Source organism: Acipenser ruthenus, chromosome 22 (genome assembly GCF_902713425.1).
Source record: "Acipenser ruthenus chromosome 22, fAciRut3.2 maternal haplotype, whole genome shotgun sequence".
In the NCBI taxonomy this organism is placed as follows: Eukaryota; Metazoa; Chordata; class Actinopteri; order Acipenseriformes; family Acipenseridae; genus Acipenser; species Acipenser ruthenus.
This window is the reverse complement of record NC_081210.1, coordinates 30,226,207-30,241,562: the sequence shown is the minus strand read 5'-3', so window position 1 is coordinate 30,241,562 and position 15,356 is coordinate 30,226,207. Positions and strand designations below refer to the sequence as shown.

The 15,356-nt window shown below is 41.9% G+C and overlaps 1 protein-coding gene across 2 annotated transcripts in view; it reads left to right on the top strand.

The window, feature by feature from the left end:
- LOC131696650 (5-hydroxytryptamine receptor 4-like) overlaps window positions 1-14,054 on the top strand; it is a 65,288-nt gene extending 51,234 nt beyond the window's left edge. For both annotated transcript variants that reach the window (XM_058996499.1, XM_058996500.1), the window contains one exon: window positions 10,874-14,054. In XM_058996499.1, coding sequence (XP_058852482.1) covers window positions 10,874-10,961 — 88 coding nt within the window. In that variant the 3' untranslated portion in view covers window positions 10,962-14,054. The remainder of the gene's footprint in view (window positions 1-10,873) is intronic.
- Window positions 14,055-15,356: the final 1,302 nt, after the last annotated feature.

Sequence of the window (15,356 nt, the reverse complement as noted above, 5' to 3'; positions counted from 1 at the left end):
ATTTGTTGCTGTGGGCAATGGGCCGTGAACATGACATCATCTTCTAATCTAATGTACCATATCGCAGCACAGAAACCCTGAGGAGCTGCCAGGATCCCCAGGGTATGATCTGAGGGGTGTTCAGCAGGATCCCCAGGGTGTGATCTGATGGGTGTTGAGCAGGATCCCCAGGGTGTGATCTGAGGGGTGTTGAGCAGGATCCCCAGGGTGTGATCTGAGGGGTGTTCAGCAGGATCCCCAGGGTATGATCTGAGGGGTGTTGAGCAGGATCCCCAGGGTGTGATCTGAGGGGTGTTGAGCAGGATCCCCAGGGTGTGATCTGAAGGTTGTTGAGATGGAGAGCGAGGGTAATGGCATTCAGGGTACAGGCTTGCATCGAATATCGGACGCTTTGCAGTCAACGCTTTTGCAAGTATGTGAAAAACCTTTAAAAAGTGGACTTTAGGGTTTCTTTTGGCTAGATATAGGTGTTAATGAAGCTAGGTTGTCTGTTTTAGTGGTCTAGTTTGTTTTAAGAACATGTTGTTTGTGTTTTATGTTTTTGTAATAAATGCACTCCTTATAGCAGTCCTTCACATCCTCCATCCGCACGCAGATACACAACCATGTCCATTAACAGCTTCTCATATTTTTTCATGCTTCGCTGTTTGTCATATAAATTGGTAGTGAGACATGCAAGTTCAATACATAGTGCTCTTATCTGCTCAGCACAGGGTTTTAAGAGCCAGTGTGCAGCAAATTCAATAAACTCAATACTGGAGGTTCGGAGAAGTTAAAAAACCCCAGAGAAATCAATGCTGAGGAATTGAATACAAGCACATTAAATACAAAGAAAGCAGGGATGAAAGGAATGTGTGTCGACCTATTTCAAGATAGCTCAATACAGAAAACTCAGTACTGGTACCTGTGAGCCAGCCAACCGATGGGAAAGTGACAGCGACATTGTTTTCTGTTTCTTTTTTCTCCAACCAAAGTGACAGCAAGGCCAGTCTCCAGGATGTCGAAGGTGCGGATGACGGTGTCATTTGCAGAGCTCTAAACATTATGATTGTCTTAGCTCTTTGAATGGTACTGCCATGTGTACTCAAATATCAGCACGTGGTTAAAGAATGCTGCTCTCTCCTTAACTCACCGGCACACAGAAACATGCTTAACTCACCGGCACACAGAAACATGCTTAACTCACCGGCACACAGAAACATGCTTAACTCACAGGCACACAGAAACATGCTTGACTCACCGGCACACAGAAACATGCTTAACACGCAGGCACACAGAAACATGCTTAACACACAGGCACACAGAAACATGCTTAACACGCAGGCACACAGAAACATGCTTAACTCACCAGCACACAGAAACATGCTTAACTCACCGGCACACAGAAACATGCTTAACACGCAGGCACACAGAAACATGCTTAACACACAGGCACACAGAAACATGCTTAACTCACCAGCACACAGAAACATGCTTAACTCACCGGCACACAGAAACATGCTTAACTCACCAGCACACAGAAACATGCTTAACTCACAAGCACACAGAAACATGCTTAACTCACCAGCACACAGAAACATGCTTAACTCACAAGCACACAGAAACATGCTTAACTCACCAGCACACAGAAACATGCTTAACTCACAAGCACACAGAAACATGCTTAACTCACAAGCACACAGAAACATGCTTAACACGCAGGCACACAGAAACATGCTTAACTCACAAGCACACAGAAACATGCTTAACTCACAGGCACACAGAAACATGCTTAACTCACAGGCACACAGAAACATGCTTAACACGCAGGCGCACAGAAACATGCTTAACTCACAGGCACACAGAAACATGCTTAACACGCAGGCACACAGAAACATGCTTAACTCACAGGCACACAGAAACATGCTTAACTCACAGACACACAGAAACATGCTTAACTCACAGGCACACAGAAACATGCTTAACTCACAGGCACACAGAAACATGCTTAACTCACAGACACACAGAAACATGCTTAACACGCAGGCACACAGAAACATGCTTAACTCACAGGCACACGGAAACATGCTTAACACACAGGCACACAGAAATATGCTTAACACGCAGGCACACAGAAATATGCTTAACATGCAGGCACACAGAAACATGCTTAACACGCAGGCACACAGAAACATGCTTAACTCACAGGCACACAGAAACATGCTTAACTCACAGGCACACAGAAACATGCTTAACACGCATGCACACAGAAACATGCTTAACTCATAGGCACACAGAAACATGCTTAACTCACAGGCACACAGAAACATGCTTAACACGCAGGCACACAGAAACATGTCAGGGCTCAGCGTTTACAAGCTTCCACTGTCGTCCGGTCTTCAGCTCTAACCAAGGGTGCTGGCATTGTTCTGTACCACCCTCCTAATGATGGGTATTGGAAATGTTCAAAACAGGACATTTATTTAGGGACTTGAAATAGACCTGGGACAAAATATAGTCATGCTATCTTGTGACTTACCTGGAACAGAGACAGTTACAAAAGGGTATTTGTGCAACTTTAGTAATAAATAAATAAATAAATAATGATACATATACCAAGGCCTCTTTTTCACGATCCTTGGGAAGATTGTCTGTAGTTTTGTGCTAAGTGGTGGACCCTGAGACTGTCTGTGATGCACCGCTAAAGGTTAGCGCTATGAAGCAGCAGGTTTTTTTTTACATTCCTGATGAGCCTTGAAATTAAACTATTGCTGGTTCAGAAGCAGCACTACGAGGCGCATTTATAAATTCATTTAGAAGACACCATTTAGCACCAAATCTATTTCTCGGATAACCACAGATTTTTTTTTTCATTAACAACAGCATCCGCAGTGCTGCAAGGAAATCACAAGGTTTATCAAAAAATACATTTGGAGAGTTTCAATTTGTGTTGGTACTTAGAGACTGTCAAAGAGCCCCTGACTAAAGAGTGACATGTGAACCCCTCCCCTAGACTGTCTGTCTGCTTGGTAAAGTGCCCCCTGCTGGTGTGACCTTCGCCTCCTTTCCTCTCTATAGTGCTACATGCCTCACAGTGGGGCAGGCTAGTTTCTCACCCATCCTCATCCATTCATCGAGAAGCTAGCCGGCTGGGAGATTGAGTGGCCCTCAAGTGATGAATAAAAAAACCTACGTACAGTCTTTTCTTTTTTTCTATCAACGTGCACAAAGTCCTAACGCGTTCACATAGAAATAGATGCAACATTGTGTAATCCCCTGACTGTACACGGACCTGCATGTGCTAGCTAACGAGCGGCGGCGTGCTGGAGGGGTGATGGTGTTTGAAAGTCTTGAAAGACGCTCCAGGTGTACGGGGGCTGATAGTCCTGTGCAAACTCAAGCAATACTCAGTCCAAGAAATTCATTACATTTCAGACTTCCTGCCCCCCCCCCCCCCCCCCCCCCGATTAGCCTTGTCAAGTACCTTGGGAGCTTTTCACAAACAAAGACGAGCAACATCAATCTCTGTAGACTCTCGGAGGAAGTTTAGTCTGCTGTGTGATTCAGAAATACACCCTGGAGCCCTTATTTGGCATGCAGAATATACTGTACATATCCATATCCATATCTATATCTATCTATCTATCTATCTATCTATCTATCTATCTATCTATATATAGATACATTCATTCAGATCCAATGACAGGAGGTGTGACTGGGTGAATCGCACTGTTTCAAACCCAGCTTTTTAATTGAGGTCTAAACATGCTGTCATTCCATGCATTGCACTTGTTATATAAGCAGATCACCACACAGAGTGCTGAAGGGTCACGTCTAGACAAGCACTTTCACAACTCTACGCTTAGCAAGCAAGCAAGCACAATTTTCCACTCTGCAAATAATAATATTCAGCACCCTTTCCTGGCTCTGGATCCACCAGGGAAAAGGCATCGGCATTGATGTGAAGAACGTGCAGCTTCTGAGATGAAAACAAGCTCCTGTTATAGAAGGCTAAAGGCTGTGATTAACTCTGGGCTTCATAAGCAGAGCTGTGTGGGCACTGGAACATCATAGCGGCTCCGCTAGCACCCACGCTCGTTTCTCCAGTACGTCTAGATTTCAAAATGAGATCCTGTATGAGATAGCAGTAGAAATAGCAAATAGAGTTGTGAAATTGTAATTAGAGTATATTCTGCATGCCAAATAAGGGCTCCAGGGTGTATCTCTGAATCACACAGCAAACTAAACTTCGCTGTCCCTTACCGCACTGTGTATGAGTCGGATTGGAAATACAATCTGATTAGAAAGAGTGCCTGTAATCAGAGGGTTCACGAATGGACCACGTGTCAAGATCAGCACATGCATGTACTGTATAATACCCTAATCACTTGCTTTGTTCCTCAGATTTCTCACTGTGCCTGCTTCCTGTAGGCAGTAAATACATCCTTTTCTTCCCTTGATTATGCTGAGGACTTCACTGAGTAACAGTTTTTTGCTCTGAAGCCATCAAATAAGACCAGAATCTCTTTGTATTGTTATTTGGGTTTCTTTCTCCCAAACTGGTATGCTTCCAGAAGCTCCAACGTTGAAACGCTCAGATTTGGGATATTTGTCTTTTTAAGAATGTTCCCTTTTATTTCTCTTTTAGTAACGTCGGGATACCTTCAATCCTCGACCCTGCACAGGCAAAGGGACAGCCAGTAACCCAGGAGAGCTCCCTATAGCTTTGTCTTGAACTGTGACAGAGTGCAGTCTCACTGCGATTGTTTAAAGCATGCAGTCTGGGTCGGGTAGACCAGCGAGACACAGCGAGAGATAGCTTAATAAAACGAATGTATTCTATAGGGGATTTTCATGATTGCAAACAGGCCACTGTTGGTTAAGAACCTGAGTGCCCCCTAGCTGTTAAATCATGAATTGCCCATGATTTTCCCACCAAAGGTCTGAGATTTGTAATCATCCCGATCAATTGACTATTACTCATCTGAATAGTGTAATAATAGCTGTGGCTGTGGCTGAAGCAGTGAAAGAAAGAAGGAAAGAAAGAAAGAAGGAAAGAAAGAAAGAAAGAAAGAAAGAAATTGAAATACAAGTATCCACTTTTCTGTAATATGTTTTTAGAAGTTATATAAGAGAATACAGGTTGAAATATATGCATTTATAGATATGGAACATAGCTTGAGTAAATGGATCCCAAAGCTACATTAAATGCATCACCCAGAAACATCATAAGCATCTGAAAGCATGTAACAGTCCAATATAATCGAAATATTTGTGAGAGAAAGTCATGCCGGCAGTCCTCCCTACTCGTTATCTGGATTGTTGTTAGTAGGTTAGCACACTGTGAAGGAATGAAAGTGCAGCTGCAGCAGATCTTACTAATGAACCCTGAAATATATTCAGGCTACTGGGAACGACTCTTGTTTCAATGGAGCTTGCTGTTTTAAAGCTGAAGATGTGTTTCTGTGTTTTATTTCGCGTGATATTTTAAGGGAGCGTCGCTTTTTTTAAGTTCCTTGTGTTGTATGCATTTTGTCAGCAGCGTTCGTTATCTGGTCATGACCTGTTCTTTCACATGCTCTGATTCTACTCCTTATGCACTTTAGAATTATAGTTAGAATTGTCTTAGTTAAGTCATATAAAAATACCTCTAGTACTTCAGGGATAAGTGCACTTAGGCCCTCTCAGTCAGTGAGGTTTGTGTTTAAGACAATTCGATTTCCAGGAATTACTTTTTTTTCAAATTGCAGAATTATTCTTTAACAAACCTTTTAGTAACGGTGATAAAGACTACCCGCAGGAGAACACAATGTACAACTGCACATTATTAATGCTTTTCTTCTGTCAAATTAACACTGACAGATTTGTTCTCTGTGAATGGAAAGTTTCCAAATTAGACATCAGAGGTGTTTTTTTTTCTGGTTCTGGTGTATTTTTCTATTTGAGTAAATAACTTTAAAAATCCATGTTGACCATGATCCCTATAACAGGCACGAAGGTATCTGTGTGGAGCACAAATAGGCTTTTAAAAACATGTATTTAAGAATGTCGAGACGGACCAGAATCTTACGAGGAGTGAGCGAAGGTGCTGTCCATAATTCCTGAAATGGACATGCGTGGGATGAAGCCAAGGCTATGCCCGCAATCTCTTACAGATGTTAAAGCTTGACGCACTTACACTCAGTTGAGCTGAAAAGTTGAAGAGTGATTGCAATTTAATTAACGTGAGATGAAGCGAGTGGGCAGAGAGCTCCGCAGCCGAGCGGAAGTTAAAACAAACAGATCAGACTGGGCTGTTTTTCCTTCCAGCTCAGTCAGGCTGGCAGCTGGAGCAGCAACCGGACATGCTAAAAGCTTCAGCGCTTCTTAAAGACATCAGACCCCTAGAGACGAGCGCTCCAGCTCATCTGGGAGAGCCTGATAATGCATGGCAGGGGTGGGCAAGTTAATGGATCAATACAGCTCTGTGTTGGGGCTTGTTTGTAATGTGATGTGTTCACTGCAGCTAGGCTTGGAGAGATGTATCCATTCGTTCATTCATTCATTCATTCATTCATTTGCAAAAGTTGTTTATCTGCAATGGTTTCCAGAAAGACTTCAACAACATACAGCAGAACATTAATTAAATATAGCACAGACACAATGTAAGAAAGACACACCAGACAATAGAAAAATGACAGCGTTGCTAGCTGAGCCTTGCAGGGGATTCCTGCCTACTTCTGGTATGTAGTACTTTCCACCCCTGTTTATAATATAAAATAGAGTAGAACTGACAAGGAAATAAACAAGACCACAATGCACTGGCATTGTGCTTATACTCTATACTAGCGTCAAACTAGCTTTGTGAAATAGTTAACTGTCTGCTTCAAGTCCCCTTCACTCTCACCGGTAGAGCTGTGTTTGTTACAGGGCAGTGCCGTGCCTTTGTGTGGCTCTGTTGCTATTTCACAGGCAGAAGGTGTAAGTGTGTACACCTGATTCCTTTCCAACAGCTTTTGAAACTACCACTGTTACCCGATTTCTTAGTAACATTGTAAATGCTGGGAGCACAGTAACACAGTACCATCACAAATACTGTCACTGGCCCATCTCTGAGCTGATATTCCTATTCAAGCCACCAGAGAAAGCTGAACTTTCCACAGCCCGTGTTCACCTCTCTGCCAACCCTCTATATTATTATTATTATTATTATTATTATTATTATTATTATTATTATTATTATTATTATTATTATTATTATTACACTGTTCTTCAATGATACAGCTGCAGAATGTTCTACCCACTGGCTTCCTCTCATGAGAGCCATCAGTGATACTCTCATTAGCTTTGACACTGGTTACCTTCCTTGCTGGCTCTTTGACAGCATTCTGCTTGCACTATATTAAACACTATTACACATTAGCAAATATGTATACATTCTGCACATTATCAAGATTGCATTCGGGAGCTATAAGAGATGCACTCTTCCAGAGTCAATTCCTGGGTAGGTTTGTAACCGATACTCATTGCGTCTCTTTAATGTCAGCCAGTCTCAGCCAGCAAGACCGTGACGCTAAATGTGCAAAGCAAATGCAGCAACGTGGGGTGGTCTGTTGATCAGAGCAAAGGGTATGATGGAATAGGACGAGTTTTAATCCCACACTCACTGTGTTCCCTTTGTATATTCACCTGACCCTGTCTGTACGTAGCAACAGGACCAGACAAGAGAGATCCTGTTCAGTTCATTCTGAAGGAACATGAAATCTTGTTAGAAGTGCTAAGAATTATTGTGGTAAAAGAAATGGACCCACATGCAATGCTGCACTGCCTCAGGATGCATACACATGCACACAAGATGAGTCTCTGGTATCACACAAACATGCAGAGCATCACCAAGGGGGTTATTATTCCCTTGTTCCGGGAAGCTGGCATTTTCAAGGGTCCAGTCCTTTACACATCCCTTACTGATGTCTGCTGAGAGAAAGCTTTGTCACAGCGCTCCACGAGATAGCTTGGATTTCGGTGATAGCCAGCCGTCTGGTTGTGGGTTCCCAATACGGCAACATGGCAACAATTTTGCGTTCTGCTACATTAAAACCTGAAGCACGTTTCCTCTTTTGCACTCCAACAACGTCAGAGCGCTGTGTTCAAAGGTACATTTTCAGCCCAATTTCTTCCCAGGAATTGTCTCCGGCTGGCTTGTTTATGTAAACAGCAGTTAATGGTTTTAGTGCTTTGCTGGAGCTCAGGGAGCACAGTCTGGGTCCCAGAGAAACGGCCCGGAGTGAAAGCAAAGCGCCCGAGTTACATGAGTGGATAGCTGTGTGTAACCCAACAGAAATATACTGGCGCTTTCTGTATGTCCTTATTTCATGATGACCTGCTTATGCACAGGCTCGCGTCTTCATACCCACTTGCCTGAATGTGATGGACTTGGATGGATATTTGTATTAAGATGCATGCAGCCCTTTCCTTAGACTCTCTGCTGCAGATGAATGGTGGTCCTTGTCACCTAATTGTACCGCACTATCTTGAGAATGCATGAGAGTCTATGTGTACCACACTATGGTGCAGATACCTGTTTGTTGGTTTGTTTAATTGCATGTACTGTAGGAATGCATTTCAAGAAATCGATGAACCAAGCTAGTGCCTGAAATAATGTGCACCTCCAAAATGCTCTACATTTACTTCTGAACATAATAAAATAACTGCAGCATCAACCTGCATTTTAAATAAAGAAAAACGAAGGGGTTAAATGTGCATATTACTATGAAGAACATCGGTTTTGAGCAATTCACAGAGTTCCTGCTGGATTTATCTCCCCTCTCAAACACATTTTTGATATTCAACTTTCCTAGACTGTTGACTCCAACACCAGACTGGAATCCTGCTATTTATTTACAAAATCAGACTTTAATAAACGCCACTCTTTCAACAATAAACGAGGGGAAGCAGTGTGTATAGTGGCTCAGGATTTCAAACAGAGCTGTGCTGAACCCACCTGGGTTTGATCTAGGCACAGACAGCGCGTAGGACTCGCACAATGTATTAACCAGGCTCACTCAATGTTCCTCTCTACCGACAAGAATCTGCAACGCCCCTGTCTGCAAATTAGAACCCAATTACTTTCCAAAAGCAACACTTAATTGTCAGATAAATTGCAATTACTGTGTTGTGCTCAGTCAGCAGGCTCAAAGCCCGGGGGGTCACACCTACGCTGCTTCATTGTAAGAACAACACGATTAGAAAATCCATTAGCACTCCGGGGATGTGTGGGCATGTCTCTAACCGTGACCAAGTCTGTTATTATCTAAATGAGGACTGAACCTAGACCCCCTTGAATACTCTATATCTACGGCAGCTACCCTGGATGCACGTCTTCCAGTTTTGCGGTGCAGCCTGTTTTGATTCAAGTCTGTTGCTCGCTGACACTGTGGAATTGAAACTGTGCCTAAAATCTATGTTGTAGATGGGTCATACATTTTACAATATGTGGATTTTTATTTTTAGCAACATCTTAGAAATATATATGAGTCTATAAAGAAATTGCTGGCTCTAGGAGTTTGCTATTGAAATAAGGGACAGACGTATCATTTTAAAAAGAGCTGACGACAGTATCCTATTTTTCACCTGTCCTTAGATATATAAAGATGGCTAGTTTAAATAGCAAACGCTCAGAGCCAGCAATTTCTTTAAAGGCTCATAAAGTTCTATCTAATGAGTTCAACTAAAGGCCATGGTCTGCTGTAGGAGGGCAGCTATTTTGGAAACGAAAAATAGGTAAGGTAGTCAATATTTGTTCTTCTTTTCCTTAATTGGATTTCTGCTCCAAGGTTGCGCTCCAGCATAGCATATTCCCCATTACTGCGTCATGAATTCAAGCATGAAAATGTCAAGGCTAGTGTAACAGCTGGGTTAGAGGGTAATAGCACTGGCATTACTATCCAGGGAGTGCCTTGCTGCTTCTAGTGAGCCGTGTTCTACTGGCAACTCAGCTGTAGCCTTGTTAAAAAAGTAAAGAGAAACATTATTTAGTGAAAATACCAGCCTAACCCTGAATAAATACATGCACGCAATGTGTTGTTGTGTACCAGCCTAATGGTCCAGCACATAAATATGGTCAAAACAAAAGTGTGTGTATAATAGGGGTGTGCCGAGTACCAAGTAAAAGCAAGCATTTATAACGACTTACACAAGTACAAAGCTTATTACTCGTAACAGAGTCCCCAGCTCTCCCTCAATCTGTACCCCTCTATACCTCACTGTAGCAAAGCTCCCAGCTACCCCCCCCCCAATCCCGGCTCTGCATTCGTGCAGGAGAGTAAAACGTGGTGTCAAATAATTCCTTCCAGGGGAGCTGTTTTAGTTGGCAGCAGCATTGCCATCTGTCACACATCTGACAAACAATTCCCTCTTCCAACTGCCAGTGTGTTTGTGTATCAAAAAGCAATGCTGGTAAGCAGCTTAGACTGTAGATTTTGGACATTGAGCAGGGCAATACAACAAAGGAAAGAGAACACGCTTCAATCACTCCCCTCATTGCCTTGTGATTATCCTAAAATAAGCGCATTATATTAAAGTAATAATGGTTATAAATAAGCATCTCGGTCTAAAGAAAAGGGCTGCATGTTCGCCTCTAGTAAGTATACCTTGGCAATGATTACCTCTAAATGTATATAGCAAGGGGTGGTGAATGCAGCCTAGCCAGAATAATTACCTGGATTGGAATGGGTTCATCGCTACCATTGTCACCCCCCTCTGCAGGTGTCTGAATATAGTTCGGGTTTGATCGTGAGGCCTTGCTTGGGTGAATCATAATAAAGGGAGCTGTGATTTTGCTGCAGGGGTCTTTGGTAAATCAATGATATAACATTTTGTTTTCTTTGCTTTTAATATTCCTGTTGTATGGTTTCAGGTATTTGGTGCTGCACAATGGAAATCACCCCAAACAGGAGAATCTATCCCTTCAGAACCGTAGAGAGTCCCGGGAATCTTGCTTTTGATCCGAAGAGAGAGAGGCATATGGAACCTGGGAACAGGGATGCACACAGAGGATGAGGCAGGGCTTGGTGCCACCGGATTGGAATCGCTTGTCCACAACACCAACTTAATTACCATAGCAGTGACTTCATTCGGGCGAGTTTAGAAAATCCTGTTTGGGATTCAGTGGCTGATTGACTAGTAACAAAAAAGAAAGTCTGTTCTAAGCTCTCTCTCGCTCTCTCTTTGTATCATTATCATCCTCAAAGGTGCACTGGACATTAACCAAACATTGCCAAAGCTATTAAATATATAATGTTAGGTTTGCAGACTATTGAAACTACAGTTTGCCAAAATCCTAAGAATTTAGGTTTCTCTCTGGAAGGAGTTTGAAAGGAAAGCACAGAAAACAAGCTGACAATAGTAATGACACTAATTACAACGTAATGATTAACAAGCACTGTATGATGAGTGTTACCGCAGGTATTGCATTTCAGATTAAGCTTAATATAATATTATTAAGGATTTGTTGCGGGTGTAGTTAGGTTTACAAATATATTTTTTGAGTTAAATGCAGATGTTTCAGATTTCTAAGAATCTGGTCAAAGCCAAAAAGTTGGAAGCTAAATTTGGCCGTGTTAATGCAAGTTTGTCTTGGGCAAAAATACACAAAACAGAATAGTATTATACACAAGAAAAGGCATTTCATTCTTCATTATTCTTCTGTCGCTCTCTCTATCAAACACACACATCACAAAGAAATGAGTGAAATCCAAAAATGGGTAGACTTGTGACTTTATAAGCACACGATTGAATCACGTGCTTTGGAAACAGGAGTCTTGGATCAAAGTTAATTTCTCTTTACCATGTTCATGCAGCTCCCCTTGAAAGCCCATTCAGATATGCAAAACTCCATCATGCTTGGTTTGAGCTCATAAAGAACTGAAGCTCAGTCGAGTGGGTTCAGTGTTTTCTCAGTCGCTGTTGGCGTGACACACATCAACACAGCATTAGAACCGGACAGGAGGTGAAAGAGCCTGAACTCCTGGGACCTGCCCCGGATTACTCCTCTATAAGAACCATCTTCACCACCGCACTGTGGAAACCAACAACGGGAAACTGATGTTGAAAGAATCGTGAACTTGAGCGTTGCTGTTCGTTTTGTTTTGTTTTGTTTGTTTGTTTCAGGTGGTTGTGTCGCTCGCTATGTTTTTGGTGGTTGCTGGTTCAACATGTCAGTGATGTGTTTCTGTTTGTCTGTTTGTTTGTTTTGAAACTCCTTCTTGGTCAATGCTCTTTTACCACTGACTCAAAGACTATCCAACCAGTTTCACAGGAGTTTTGCATGGGCACTCATTAGTTGGTTTGTAATCCTCTCCACGGGACAGGTTTCCTCTCAGCAGGTGCTGCTAGCAGTATACACCAGTAAGAATTCAGCACACAGCGCTGAGTGCCTTACCACTGCTCAGTGCAGAAACAGAGAGATTGTACACCAAACGCTTTGGGATATCTACATGAAGTATTGGTGGTTGCAATCATTCTCAACAGTTCTATGTTCTGATGCTTCAATCCTATTTGAATATGATGTTCCACTTTCTGACAGAAGCATTGTATTTTGTAATTGGTAACTGATGATCATGTGTCACCTTCTGACTTTTGTCCCCCACCGCTGGTGAAATGTACAGTTAAAACACACACACACACACACACACACACACACACACACACACACACACACACGTTGCTCAAAACCGTGCATGCTGCTGCAAGAAGGCAGAATCGCTGGCTATGCTTGCAGTGGGATATGCTAAAATAATTTATAATTGCAGGGAAAAATAATAATACCAGGGCTTTCCTCACTTGTTAAATAATTTGATGTATTATGAATATGTGTGATGATGGATACAATATACAGTATGCACTTTAAAGCAGAACAGCCCCCTAATCGCCGTTAATCAGTGAACACAGTAAACAGCCCTGTCATTTGAGTCCTGTTTATTAAACCCCATAGCAATCCCTTCAGAGGCAGCAAGCACTACAAATGGATTATCCGGTGCACTCCGGTTATCTCAGAGCACACAATGAATAAGGGGATAGCTTTGATCTTCTCACACACTATCATAACCATACACGGCTTGTCAATGCGCTAAACATGTGGGACTGCCTGCTACACTACATCACTGACTTCCAGCACTGCTCTATCTAAATTGATGATGATATTCCATTTCAAATCCCCAGCGCTCACAGTTATTTATTTCAAGATGGTGACTGGAATATTAAACACACTGGAGTTCAGAATCCCAAATTATTGTATTATGTGAATACAAACTCTGAACTGAGTATAAACCAAATATGAACAATTAACAAAAAGATTGATTACATGATTTAAGTTTGACTAAGTTTGTAACCAGATTGCGCCTTGAAGTGATGGGTATGATCCAACGTGATGCTTGGAGAATGTTTGAAGTGGGCGACCCCTCTATACAGCTTTCCTCTTGTATCGTTTTAGACTGATAGCCTCTCCTGTTCTTTCCTCAGTCAGTCGGAGCTGTATTCACAATGATAAGCCCGGTCAGGTCAGTCAGTCTTGTTGCTCATTGACGGATCAGTCCACTAAAGCTCTACTGTGTGACCTAACAGATACCAAAGAGAGGAGGCACCCATCGTGAGGCTGGAGTAGTTCTATGATGGGAGCTAAACTGGGCACAGACTGCGTGTAAACATTACAGCATGCTGACCTTATATCCTAACCTTACACCAGCCTCCTGACCCCACAGCTAGATCTTAAAACAAGGACCCTTCACGCTGAACACTCAAAAACAGCTACGGTTTCCCTGAGCCATTATCTTGCAGCGCAGCAAACAAGCTCCTCAAGCCTGCATCCAGTGCCCTAACCAACGAGCCACTCACCAACACTACAGAGGATGAACCCATGGCACAAACACATTGTAAATCTATAAATATTGCACAGGATTATGTTTAGTTTTGTAAGTCTTCAGTATTTATTTTGATATGATGGGTATTTTCATGTTAGGCTTCTCATTCAAGGAGCTAAGTGTATTTACTTTTTTTTCTGTTGCTATGTGACAACTATAAATAAACAAAAAATAAGAACAAGATGCTAAAAAAAAGCCTACGTGTGTGTCTGACTTTTGATGTACAAAATACAATCCAATACGGTTTGGTATAAGCTACTTACTCTTCAAGTAAAGGTATACAGATAAAAGGGCTTTTATTTTTCTGGGGAACCCAACCTCAGAGAACATCCATTTCTTGTACTGTTCTTACAGATACAGACAGTATGAATAGGGGTGCTGGAGTCGTTTTTTTTTTCATTTTGAAGGTTCTTTACATTTCCACCCACCCATACACTCAACGAATCACGGGTGACGTTACTGAACTGTAACTGAGTCAATTAATTCATCAAGTTTATTGTTCCTGCAATTTCTGAAGTACATAATAGGGTTAGCGGAATTCATTAGCGTAATCCTAACATTATTAAAGATTTGTCATCCATGATGTCATTTAAATGCAGTAGAATATCTGAGAACTGAGCATGCTGATGAAGGTGAATATCTGTATGAGTCTTCACAGGGTCTTTCAGGGGTGACTTCCACTGTGACTGAGCTTCCTCAGAGGAAAACGCCAGCATTGCTGTGTTTTTATGTAAGTTCACAGCTGCGTTGTTTATCAGACAAGGTCGTTTCAAATCTCAGAGGGGGAAGACAGAAGAAAGATAGCTCCATAAATTCCCATTTATAAACGATACTTGTGTTATTAAGGTTATAAGGTTTGTTGATTATTTCTAAGGAATAACAGCTTATTACAATAATATCTCAAAGACACATGCTGGTAGCACTTTAGTTTAGGGGTCTGTTATAAAGTGATTATAAACCATAGCAACAAAAAAAGTGTATAATAACTGTATTGTAAAAGCAAAGCAGCCCCATACACTTGGTGAGAGAGACATGTAAAGACAGACAGGCATAGAAAGTATAACGGATACTTACAGTAAAGTGGTACCCACGCGTAATCATGTAATAACGCTGTGTATAACGTTCTTATAGCATGCTACAGCAAAAACGAATTGTGTGCTGTAATTCAGTGCGATTTCTAGTCAGAATCTGTAACTCTTATTAGTGTACCTTAACACGTTTATAGATTGTGAATGGCTTGGTTACATGTTTCTTAACTCTAGTCTGTTATTATATATCTGTCTTATATTGTAAACAACATGCTTTATAACATGTTTATAGCTGCATTATTGGCGGATCCTTAAACTAAATTGTTGCCTGAAATATTACTCTGAAAAGGGACCCGTTTCAGTTCCCAGTTTCATGTAAAATGGGAAGTTGTCCAAACATGATCTGTGTGGTTGAAGTACGAAGCCTCTAAACCCTGTGGAACATCGAGCATGG